This window comes from Triticum urartu, chromosome 3 (assembly GCF_003073215.2).
Source record: "Triticum urartu cultivar G1812 chromosome 3, Tu2.1, whole genome shotgun sequence".
In the NCBI taxonomy this organism is placed as follows: domain Eukaryota; kingdom Viridiplantae; phylum Streptophyta; class Magnoliopsida; order Poales; family Poaceae; genus Triticum; species Triticum urartu.
The window spans coordinates 243,826,285-243,839,177 of NC_053024.1; the positions used below are offsets into that span (position 1 = coordinate 243,826,285).

The 12,893-nt window shown below is 42.0% G+C and overlaps 1 protein-coding gene across 1 annotated transcript; it reads left to right on the forward strand.

Annotated features, from left to right (window-relative positions):
- The first annotated feature begins 10,337 nt into the window (after positions 1-10,337).
- On the forward strand, positions 10,338-11,825 carry LOC125548305 (late embryogenesis abundant protein ECP63-like). Its single transcript, XM_048711953.1, has 2 exons — positions 10,338-11,232; positions 11,334-11,825. Exons 1-2 carry the CDS (start codon positions 10,445-10,447, stop codon positions 11,734-11,736), a joined length of 1,191 nt encoding a protein of 396 aa, XP_048567910.1. The 5' UTR covers positions 10,338-10,444; the 3' UTR covers positions 11,737-11,825.
- The last annotated feature ends 1,068 nt before the right edge of the window (positions 11,826-12,893 follow it).

The window sequence follows — 12,893 nt, forward strand, 5'->3', positions numbered from 1 at the left end:
ATCTTCATATGCATAGGCCTCTGAAATAGAACTGGGAGTGTCATCTATTAGATAGACAAGAAAATCATCACCAAAGGACTTTGTAGTCCTCTGTCTCTTGCTCCTAGTAGGAACTTCATTGTTCTCTTCCACATGATTTTCAAAGTGTTCCATCGAAATGGTAGGTGCAGTAATTATAACTAGTTCCTGATTCGATGAATTAGGCATCTCCTGATTAGATGAGGTAGCCATATCCTTCATGGGGAATATATCTTCAAAGGAAGTCCCATCATTCCACTCCATGATCATACCGACATGCATATCAGGTACCTCGGATTTTACAACCAAGAATCTATAACCAATGCTATGAAAATCATATCCCAAGAAACACAATCCATAGTCTTTGGTCCAAGCTTGCGCTTCTTTGGAATTGGCACATTGACTTTCGCCAAACAACCCCACGTTCATAGATAAGAGAGCTTTAACCTTTTCTTCTCACATTCCTCGAATGGAGTTATCTCTTTGTTCTTTGTGGGAACTCGGTTTAGGACATGACATGCCGTCAATATTGCCTCCCCCCACCATGCCTTGGAGTGACCCGATGTGTCTAACATGGCTTTAACCAAATCAGTTAGAGTATAGTTCTTCCTTTCGGCCACCCAATTTGACTGAGATGAATAGGGACGCATCCTCTCATGGATTATACCATGTTTCGCACAAAAGGAATCAAATTCATTTGAGAAATACTCCCCACCACGAGCGGACCTAAGACTCTTGATCTTTCGATCAAGTTGGTTCTCCGCTTCAGCTTTATAGATCCTGAAATAGTTCAAAGTATCATCCTTAGATTTTAGAAGATACACATGGTAGTATCTAGTGGATTCATCAATTAACATCATAAAATACTTCTTTCCACCTTTTGTCAACACACCATTCATTTCACAAAGATCTGAATGTATGAGCTCTAGTGGTGCAAGATTTTTTGTTTCCGCAGTCGCATGAGACTTACGAGGTTGCCTAGCTTGCACACACACTTGACACTTAGATCCCTTAACAGTGGTGAAACTAGGGATTAAGTTCAACTTGGGTAGTCACGACATGCAACCAAAATTAACATGACAGAGACGTGAATACCACACATTTGATTCACTATTGTTGCAAACATGATTAACAACTTTATTGCAAACATCTGACAAGGATAAAAGAAATAGGCCTCCTGACTCATAACATTTACCAACAAAGGTTCCATACTTGGATATTACAAATTTATCCGACTCAAAGACAAGCTTGTAGCCATCTCTACACAAAAGAGATCCGCTAACAAGATTTTTATTGACGGAGCGGACATAATGCATGTTCTTCAGCCGCACGATCTTCCCTGAAGTAAACGTAGATCAACCGTGCCAGCACCATGAACAGAAGCACTTGAATAGTTGCCCATCAGCACGGTGGAAGTCCATGCAGTCTGATAAGACGAAAACATGGAAATATCACCGCATACATGCACATTAGCACCCATGTCAATCAACCAATTAGGAGAATGACATACTGAAAGAATAGTGGGAAATATACCATACCCAGCATCCTTCATGTCAGTGTCTCCACTGACAACATTAGCGGTTTTGCCGCCTTTCCCAAGATGACGCTTGTCATAGCGATTAGGGCAACTAGGAGCCCAATGATTAGGATCTCCACACATGACAAACACCTTTCTTCTTGTCATTCTTCTTCTTGAAATTCATGTGATGTACAGCCTTGTTCTTCCCATCAAACTTTTCTTTACCATCAAACTTGCCCTTGTTCTTGAACTCTTTGGGTTGGAAGTTTTACTCCTGTACCAGATTCGCACTAGATCCTCCCTCAATACCTCGAGCACGTGTGTCCTTTGCTCTCGCCTTTTCTTCCACATCAAGAGTACCAATGAGATCTGGAACGGAAAACTCCTGCCTCTTATGCTTCAATAAGGTAGCAAAGTTCATCCATGAAGGAGGAAGCTTAGTGATGATACCTCCGGCAATAAACTTGTCCGGTAGCATACAATTGAAGTGCTCAAGTTCTCTAGCAAATGACTGTATCTCATGAGCTTGCTCAACCACGAAGCGCTCTTCAGTCATCTTGTAATCATAGAATTACTCCATGATGTATAGCTCAGTGCCAGCATCCGAGACCCCAAACTTGGCCTCGAGTGCGTCCCACATATCTTTTCCATTATCAATTGACGCATAAGTATCAACTATGTTCTCACCAAGAACACTCAAGACAGCAGCCTTAAACAGGGTATCCATTTTCTGAAAAGCTTGTTTCCGTTGAGCATCATACTCTCCTTCAGGTTTGCCAAGAGTGGCGTCATAGCAGCTCATGGCTTGAAACCATAGAACGGCTCTCACGCGCCACCTCTTATAGTGGATACCCTCAAACATAGGAGGTCTCATGGAAGCAGCAAAACCACTCGGGTAAATTGCCTATCATAAGGTTTTTGGATTATTGGAAATACGAGCAATTTACAAAATAATTTTATTAACGGAAATACTAAATAAAGCATGACTAATATAGTAGAGATAAAGCAAGTCATGCAATTTGACAGAGAGAAGGTAAATAGCATCTGCAAATATGAACTATAGCCAAACATATCTAGAGTAGATAGTAGAGCAAGTTGCATATATGAAGTAGAACCTAACATATCTAGGGTAGATACTAGAATAAGGAACTGTGGCAGGACCTCTAACAGAAAGAGGAAGAGCACGTACGGGACAGCAGCAGCAGAAGCACTGGACTTGGGGTCGGTGTCCTCGCCAGCCATGTCGTCGAGGAGGTTGTTGACGCCGCAGAAGAAGTCGTCCTCGGGGAAGTAGTCGTCGGAGTCCGGGGCATCCGTAAAGAGGAAGTCAGTAATCGCGTGAAGCGCTCCCCAAAAACCTTATCACCCTTCTCCCGTACAGGGCCCAAAGAGGTGCGGTTTCGGAGGCCTACTGTCTTGACTCGCGGTGCACGCCGCAATACAGCATGGGGAAGACAGCAACAGCTTAGAGATTGGAACCGATGGCGAGAGGAAGAAGAAGTTCTGATGCGTCTCTCTAAGAGGAGCGACCTCCTTTTTATAGGCGCAAGAGAAGGATGCGAGAGGCCAGCGATGGGAGATGAAGCAAAAGAGGGAGACAAAGCGAACAGACTTCAGCTAAAGAGGCGCGCCGTTCGGATTCAGTGTCCACTACAGAAAAACGTTTCAGCTCTCGTGTGACCTTTCGTATACCCATCGTGCGTGGCAAAAATTTAGACATCGGCTCGGCTCATTCGCGGCGCAGCACGGCGGGCGGCGGAGGAGGAGCGCGCGTGGATGTCCCTCTTGTTCTCATGCTCATACATGTGGGGAAAGAACCTCCCTTATAAAGATGTCCAACTCCCTCTAAACTAGCAATGTGGGACTAAACTTTAATAGTGCCCCTTGCCTTGCACGAATGGGCTAAGTGGGCCTCTAGGATTTATTAGAAATTTCTGAAATTGTTATTGGGCTGGCCCATAAAAAGATGAAATTCTAGCAGTTTTTCTCTTCACCCTCCTGTCCGGACAGTGAATGGGTTGTCTGATTGGACGTCTGAGGGGTCCGGATGTAGATGCTCATAGTTTTCTGATCGTTCGACGTCTTGGTTTCAGGGGCGTCGACGATGACTCTAAATAAATAAGCTCCAAATCCTTCCCTGAAGAGGCGATCAACTCTATGGTTGATGACTTTTGTGGTGGTGCCGGAGGCAGGTGACACATGTTGGAGTCCTGCTCAGGGGTGTGTCAATCTTGATTGTAATTTTCTTTCTTTCTTGATGATCCTTTATGCAAAAGGCTAGCATTCTAATATTTTTTCAGTTTTATTGAATTGGTGTCCACATGGCTTGTACCTTGATCTTTATTTTATGAATGAGATACATACTACCATGAAAAAACTTGAATATCTATTTCCCACAAAAAACCTTAAATGTCCATTCATCCCGGTTATCCTACAGCTTTCTTGGAAAGCGTGCCTTCTTGAACTACCTTTTTTTAGAGGACTTTATGAACTACTTACCCCGTCCTTAACAATTTTTACTAGCAGTTGCATGTGGTGTTACAAAGTGCAGTTGAAGACAAGCTACAACGTTTGTAGGTGCAAATTAGGGATAGACATGTAACTATCGCATAACATGTGTTGTTGTGAGTCAGGGCTGGTCATGCGACGATTGCACAAGTTTTATTAGAAGGAAATAACCTAAGGTGAAAAACAACTTGCTAATGGGACGACTTAGCATGTTGCTTTCATCCGGTGAAGGAAAAAAAATACTCCCATTCCCTCACCCCACACCGTCGTCGGTAATGCACAATAACTACACACACTCGCTTCCCCCCACCTCTCTAGTTGCAGGCATATTACACCTCTTACAATTGCATGTCGTTTTATAGTGTGCAGTTGCAGTCTAGTTGAGGGTGGACATTCAACTGTCACAGAACATGTAAAAAAACAACAAAAAATATATAAGTGAAACAAAATAGGAAATTAAAAATTTAAAACATTATAAAGTTAATAATAAACCCAACTACAAAGTTGCACCTCATAATGAAAATTTTCATTCATGACTAAAAACTAAAAAAGATATTCTAAAATCTCAATTTCTTTACTGTGTCAACATAGTGAAAAAAAAGAATTAAAAGGAACAAATAGATTAAAAAAATGTGTGCAACCGTGGTTGCATGTGGAGTGCGAGGATGGGGTGTCGTCCCAAAAAAGGAAAATGAGAGAAAAATATATGTAAAACCTAGAGAAAAAAGATAATGCAACTCTAGTTCCGCATGAGACTATGATTATATACGAGAAAGGTGGCGCTCCTTGCAAAAGTGAAATAAAAGGAAGGACGCGATAGGTAAAATTCCTGTACAACTTAAGTCACAGCTAGTATGAGCGGGGCATCATGAAAAAAAATGAAATGAAAAGGTAAAAACTGAATAAAAAACCAACGTAATAGCACTTCAAGTGCGGAGACTTAATCCCATTCTTAAATCTCAACTTTATTACTCCCTCCGATCCATAATAGGGTCGCAGTTTTGTTCAAAATTGTGACACTTACTATGAATCAAAAATAGTATTATCTACGCAAAAGTGGAAATGAGAACAAAAACTGGAAAAGAAAACCAAAAAAGTTTAAAAATATGTCTTGCAAAACGAAAAAGCCGAGAGCTCCGCGCCTTCCAGACTCGATCCCCCTGGTACAATCTAGTCCGCAGTAGCCTAGGTCAACGAGAAAAGGAAAACATTAAATTAGAAAAAAAAATGACAAAAGAGTCCAATCGGCTTCGTGTAAAGAAAAGGCTCAAAGACACGGGCGACCCGCGGCGCCCCTGTGGGAGCTAGATATATTGCTGCTCTCGCCTGAAGTTTTTCCCCTTGTGTAAGTAATGGCTGACCTTTTTTTTCTTCATTCGCTAGCTCCTTGCTCCGGTTCCCATCCATGGCGTCTATTCGCTGTAGGATCTCGTTGGTTTTCTGAGGGTTTTTTTTTACTTTTTCCTTCATTTTTTTCTGTTTTCTTCCTGCAACGCCCTTGGAGCGCCCTAGCAGGAGCTAGATATATGCTCCTCTCGCGTGAAGTTTTTTTTCCCTCACATAGATAATGGCTGGCCCTTTTTTCTTCATTTACTAGTTCCTTGCTCGGGTTCCCATCCAAGGCGTCTGTTCGTTGTAGGATCTTGTTGATTTTTTGAGGTTTCTCATAGTATTTTCTAAAATTTTAACTTCATTTTTTTATTTCTTTGTTTATTTCTCGGCTTTCTTGGAAAAAAATTCAGGTTTTTCTGTTTCTTTCTCATGAAAAGTGCTTTCCACACTTTTGCATTGGTTTTTTTCTTTCTTTCTTTTTCTTTGTGTCTTCCTCGGTTTTCGTCAGGTTTTTTTGTTTTCTTTCTTTGTTTGTTTTCACGGTTTCTACTCTTTTATATTTCCTTTTGTTTTTTTTGCTTTCTTTTGATTTTAATTTGGTATTCTTTTTTTCATCGGTATTCTTTTTTTATTTGTATAATTCTTTTTTTGTTTATTTCATGGGTTTCATCTTTTTTTCTTCGGTTTTTTGTTTCTTTCCTAGGTTTTTATGGTTTTTTTGTTTTTTCTTTGTTTCATTATCGATCTGAAATGTTTCCCACTACTTTTGCACTTGTTTATTTGGTTCTCGTTTTTGTTTTGTTTCCTTTTTAGTTTTCACTGCTGTTTTTTTGGTTTGTTTTGGTTTTCATTTTGCCTTTTCCGTATATGTCATGATTTTTTTCTAATACATATTATATCTTAATACATGATCAAAAAAATTCTATACATATTTTTATAGTTTTTCAGTTGCTTCTTTAACATTTTCCAGATGCAAGATTAATTTTTATTAGTACATGGTCAATAATGTTTTACACACATTCTAAAACTTTCAAATCCTTGATTAACATTTTTAATACCTGGCCAACATTTTTTCTGTACACATTTAACAGTTTTCAAATGCTTGATTTACGTTTTTAAAATACTTGTTTAATTATTATTTTCAAATGCTTGGTTAACATTTTCTAGATACACGATCAAATTTTTTTCACACAGATTGTATGTATTCCGTATACATTTTTCGCATACATAAGAAACATTTTCTTTTATACAAACTTAACATTTCCTAAATGCTTGGTTAATATCTCTCATTTTCATGCACACATGATAAAAAGTTTTGGATTGCAACAAGGGATATATTTGATTTTGCCTGCCAAGGTTGCATCCAGAAACATGGTCTCGGGATATTTTACTAGATTTAATGTTCTAGAGAACTCGAGAGGCAAAAATATCACAATTATGCATGCCATATGGTCATCACGGAACCGATGGACACACAATGAAGATAGGTATAATCCGGTTCAGGCGATCAAACGAGTTCATGAAACTCTTTTGCATCCTTGACATTCCATTGCGACGTAGGACGCATGGGACGCAATGTTGGAGACAACTGGAGGTGGGATGGATCACCATAAACATGGACGAATCAATGCTATATCGGGTGGACTGGACAGCGTGGCCCGGACTCACCTAGTGTTTCTTGATGCATGATGTAAGTCCTTGCCGGAAGTTTCCGCCCCATTCATGGCCAAGCCACTGGCGGCAAAAACGACAATTTGACCTATGGACGAAAAGAATTCACAAAGTGAACTGTCCATGAAAAAATTTCGCCCCGCGTGTAGCGCCCGATAGCTAGGCGCCACACTATAATATACAACGCCTGACTGACAGGCTCTACACGCCTGGCCAACGTCGCACTCCGGGCTGCCTAAAAATTGCTAAGTCGGCGTGCAATGCCTGGGAGCTAGGTGATACACTATATAGTGTCTAGTGAAGTGTGTGACCCTACGCATCCGTTTTTATCGTGGTTGATGGATTTGTTTCCCAACCGACCGTCTCTGGTCTGGTCAGGTGTGTGGCGCTGGGTAACTGCGATGGTAACAACAAGTGCATGTTTTTTCTCTTGTACTACAAAATCAAGCACTTTGCTATGATCAATTTGATTGATGGAGTGATGACAGGATAGGTGAAAAGGCTCGAGCAAACAGCAGCCGCGGTTTTGCTCTGCACAAGTTTTAGTACTCGTACGACCATGAGCACTAGTACAATCAAACGATGATAAGAACACTGCGGCCACTAATGCAGCGCCTAGAAGCTAAGCGCTACACTATAGCTCTCAGGCGTTGCACACCGACTTAACAATTTTTAAGCAGTTCGGGGTGCGACGCTGGCCAGAAATGTAGCACCTGGCAGTCAGGCGCTGCACAATGTAGTGCGGCGCGTGTCTGTCGATGGCTACACAAAGGGGTTAGCTGGATGAAATTTTTTTGTCCATAGTTTACTTTATGAATTGTTTTCGTCCACAGGTCCAATTTGTCTTTTTTGCTGCTGCTGGCTATGAGAGAAGGGGTGATCTTCGCCCATTTACGCGGGTATTCACTATGCCCAGAAGGGGTGATCATAGAGGTTGACTGCCCGGATGTTGTCAACCTACGGAACTCGTGCCAAAATTCATGTTCGATTGCGGTGCCTATCTTACAAGATTTGGAGAATATAGTGCCTAGTTTTTCTTTGTTTTCGGTTCGTCATGTTGGTAGGGACCTGAATTCCTGGCCCCATCAATGTGCTCAGCATACTTGTATGCTTGAGGTTATGAATAGTTAGCTTTACCGAAGCCCAAATTTTCTCATTAGTAGCCTATGGGCATACTGTAACAGGACAATAGTTCGTTGAATAAAGTTCCAATTTGATGCAAAAAATGCTTGGTTAATATGTTTCGAATACATGGTCAACATTTTTATACATATTTTTATATTTCTGAAATGCTTGATTAACATTTTTGAAATACAGAATTTAACATTTTTTCAATACATGGTCAATGTTTTCTTCTATAATTGTTTAACACTTAAATACTTAATTAACATTTTTCAAATACAAGTTTAACATTTTTTAATACATGGTCAACATATTTTTATCCACATTTAACATTTTCAAATTCTTAATTAATATTTTTCAAATACTTGTTAAACACATTTTCAAATGCTTGATTATTTTTCAAAAATGAATGATCAATTATTTTCACAGAAATTGTATATTTGTTGTATACATGAGAACCATTTTATAATACACTTTTTACATTTTACAAATGTTTGGTTAACATTTTTAGGTGTTTTATATAATATATTTATTTAGAATATTTGGATTTATAAACGAAAGTAAAGAAAAGCCATGAAAGAACGAAAAAAACGCGACCATTGTATCCCGCGCACCTGGCCCAGCACATATAGGGAGGCACCTGAGACGAGAAGACAGTAGTCTCGCCATAAGCAAGACATAGTGCTGCCTGGGCACCCTGCGGCTCGCTTATAGCGAAGATGAAGGGAACCCACGCGTATTAAAAGAAAATATTAAATATATACAGATATTTTTCTAAATGAGTATAAAAGAATGTTGACCAAATACTAAAATAAATATTAATTTTACATTCAAAACAATGTTAATCAAACATTTAAAAATATTAAAATTCTCATAGAAAAACGCAGATCATGTATTAAGATTATTACATGTACTTGAAAATACTAATCAAGCATGAAAAAAAAGTATAAACATGTGAGAAATTATATTGACCATGTAATTGAAAATTTTACTTTTTAAAAAAGATCGTTAATAGTGTATTAATAAATATTTTTGATGTGTTCAAGAAATATAGAATAAGAACAGAAGGAAATAAAGAAAAACTGAATAGTTCAAGAGAAAACAATAAAATAAAGGCCGAAGAAACAGGTGCAAAGAAATAAAACAGTGAATACAATTTTAAAAGAAAGAAAATCATTAAACACAAAAAAACAATGAAAAAATTAAGAAAGAGAAGAAAAAATGGAGACAACCATGAAAGAAACAAATAGTAGTGAAAGAAAATTTTAAAGAAGAGCAAAGTATTACGAGGAAGCAAAGAAATCAACGGGAAAACCAAAGAAAAAAAATAAGAAAACCAAAAGAAAACAAAAAAGCAAACGAACGAACGAACACATGAGCGAATAGACTGACGGTCGAACGGACGAGTAGCATGTTATTGAGGCGGCCAATACACATGCGCCCCGCATAAAGGATTAAGGCGAGACGAATGCTAGTATAATTATGAGCCAGACATAGTATTCGCGACGCCCACTCGTTCACCAATGCAGAATAATGTCTAAAATCAGAATGAATCTCCGTGCACATTGATTCAAGTGTTACAAAATTGACGAGACTTTGTTAAATCTTAGTTAACTAAGATTTAGACATGTAGATGTGCTCTTTTTATCACATATCTAAATTAGTTAATCATGCATAAAAAGAAAATAAAAAGGGAAAATAAAATACCCTCACGAATCTCCGCATAAAAGAAGTAACATAATAGGATTTAGAAGTGTGATTTAGATGTGCAATATTTATGATACATCTATATGCTTTAACAAAACCGAATTTTGTAACACTTCATGCGCAATAAATCCAACCAAGCTCTGGTGGTTTAGTAGAGCTTATGGCCGCCGTGCTTTAGGGGCGAAATGAAGGCGTATCTCCTGCGAATGCGATCTCGTGGCAGCGTCGGGCAGCTCAAACCAAGTTTATCCCTTTTGGCATGCACATGTCGGCATGTATCCAACCGAGAAGGCCACGAAGCCGCGCAGGCGTACGTGTCCGCCGCTCGCACACGCGTCGCGCCGCGCGCCGCTCGCGGGTCACCGGCCGCCACCGCTCTCACGTCCGCGCCCTTCCAGACCTCTCTCGCCCGTCGCCACCTTTTATTAAGCTCGCTCCTCGTTGTGCTTCTCCACTCGCACGGCGAAGAACAGGGCACCTCTGACCGAACATAGTAGTATAGCATCTCCCCACGCTTCACCACAGCTACAGCATCAAGATCACTAGATCACCTAGCCAGGTATAGCTATGGCGTCCGAGCAGGATCGCCGCGAGGAGCGCGCGCAGGCCGCGGCGCAGAAGGCGGCCGACGAGCTCGCCGCGGCCAGGCGGGACATGCACGAGCCCAGCAGCCCAGGACGGCGGACCGGCATCTTCGGCAGCGTGCAGGAGAGCGCGCGCTCCCTGCTGGGCGCCGTCCGCGACACCTTCTCCGGCGGCGTCCGGAACACAACCACGGCCCACGACAGCCACTCTACCGGCGCCATGGGGACCGCGGGGGAAAAAGTCAATGAGTACGGGAGCTACGCATCCCAGAAGGCCGAGGAAGGGAAGGAGAGCGCGAGTGAGATGGCGGACGCCGCCGCGGGGAAGACCAAGGAGACCAAGGACGCGGCGGTGGAGAAGACGAGGGAGATGGCGGACGCCGCCGCGGGGAAGACCAAGGAGACCAAGGACGCGGCCGCAGAGAAGGCGCGCGGCGCGGGGAAGATGGTGACGGAGAAGGCGAGGAGCGCCAAGGACGCTGCCTTGGAGACTAAGGACGCGGCGGCTGACAAGGCGAGTGGAGCGGCGGAGACGGTGACGGAGAAGGCCAAGGGCGCCAAGGACGCAACCGTTGATACAGCGGAGGGCGCCAAGGAGTACATGGTGGACAAGAAGGAGGACGCCCGGCGAGCGCTCGCCGGCTCGGCCAAGGATAGCAAGGGCGAGACGAAGGAGTCGGCGTGGCAACAGGGCCAGGATGTGCGGCGGCGGGCGGCGGAGAAGGCCGAGGAGGCCCGTCAGCGCACGCACCAACCACCGGAGGAGGAGAGGTAAAAGCACCGTTGCCACCAGCCACGCCGTGGTTCAAGGATCAAGATGCGAAGGCTTCAACAGTAAGTTGATTGAACGCGTCAATCTGTTAAATCTGCAGGTCGAAGTTGGCAACGGAGAACATCTTCGGGTCGGCGCAGGGGTTGACGGAGGCGTTCAAGGAGAAGATGACGATGCCGACGGACGTGATCGAGCGGAAGCTCGCTGAGAGGAAGGGGACGGCAAGAGACGCGGGCAGGGGCGAGGCACTGAACGCGGACGACGTGGTGATGCGCGTGAAGGAGGCGGACCAGATGACCGGGACAGGGTTTAACGACGTCGGCAAGATGGGCGAGGAGGGCACCGGCATGAAGGCGGCACTGAGGGCCGACGATGAGGAGGACGTGATGCTGCGGGTGAAGGCGGCGGACCAGATGACAGGGCAGGCGTTCAACGACGTCGGCCCGATGGGCGAGGAGGGCACGGGATGGGGTCCGGCATTGAGGGCGCGGAAGGACGCCTGAAGCATGCACACCTGTTGCGTGTGAGCGTTTTGTGTGACACTTTGTACGAGCTACTCCTGTAGCAAATGAATAAATTAGAGTCAATTACACCCGTGGTGCTTGAATTTGACGTAAACGGTCACTTTGATGCTAGAACTTATGGCATACATTGAGCTGGTGCAATAACTTGGTTTGGTTGTGCAAATACGGTCCTAATTGTGTATGGATAGGAAATCAACGCTGACTTGGCATGGCAGTGTGGCACGGGGCCCGCTGTCAGTGACTTGAAACGTGTGGCCTATTCTTTTTTTCAAAAAAACCCCTAAAAGAATTTATTTCTCACAAAAAAGACCATGTTCACGTGGTAGATGTTTTCTTTTTTGCTCTATGACAAGTAGGTGCTGACGTGAAAACTAAAAGAAAAATTTAGGCCTCTACATTCGAACACGCCAACTACTGCTAGGACGCACACCCTCACAACCACGGCAACATTTGCTCCCAGATGTTCAATAAGTATAACAAGTCCTTAATGTAGTATATAAGGGTATCTGGAAAAAGAAAAGTAGTATGAAGATGATGCATGTGGGGCTTAAATTGGCTGCAGATAGTGCCGCCCATTTTACACGCGCTAGTTCTTTTTAAAATAATTGTAAAACATAAGTAATAAAAATAAAGTTCAAAACATTTATGTGTGATAAATATTATACATACAAACGATGATTAGTACATAAAAGTTTTTGAACAAACATGCATTATATAAATTGTTTAGTAAATGCGGACACTTAGAATGTTTAATGAATATAAAAAGTATAGAGTTGCAGCTACATTTAAATTATTCAAACTGATGAATATAAACATTTACTAAATATTTACGAATATTCACTTTTGACTTATATTAAAAACAATTGTCTAATTTAAATATTAGCACGACTGAATATTCATATTAACATTTTAGATCTTAAACTACATATTTTTTAATTATACAGACATTGAATTATAGAAATAGGACAATGCTAACGCCCACACGTGTGGTGGGAACGAAATCCGTCCACACGCTTTATAACACACAGATTGCGCCATGTCACCGCATGCATGCATGTCCGAATTTTTTGGATTTTTAATTTTTAAAATGTTTTATCTCTTAAATAAAAAATCTAATTGAAGATTTGTTTTCATCA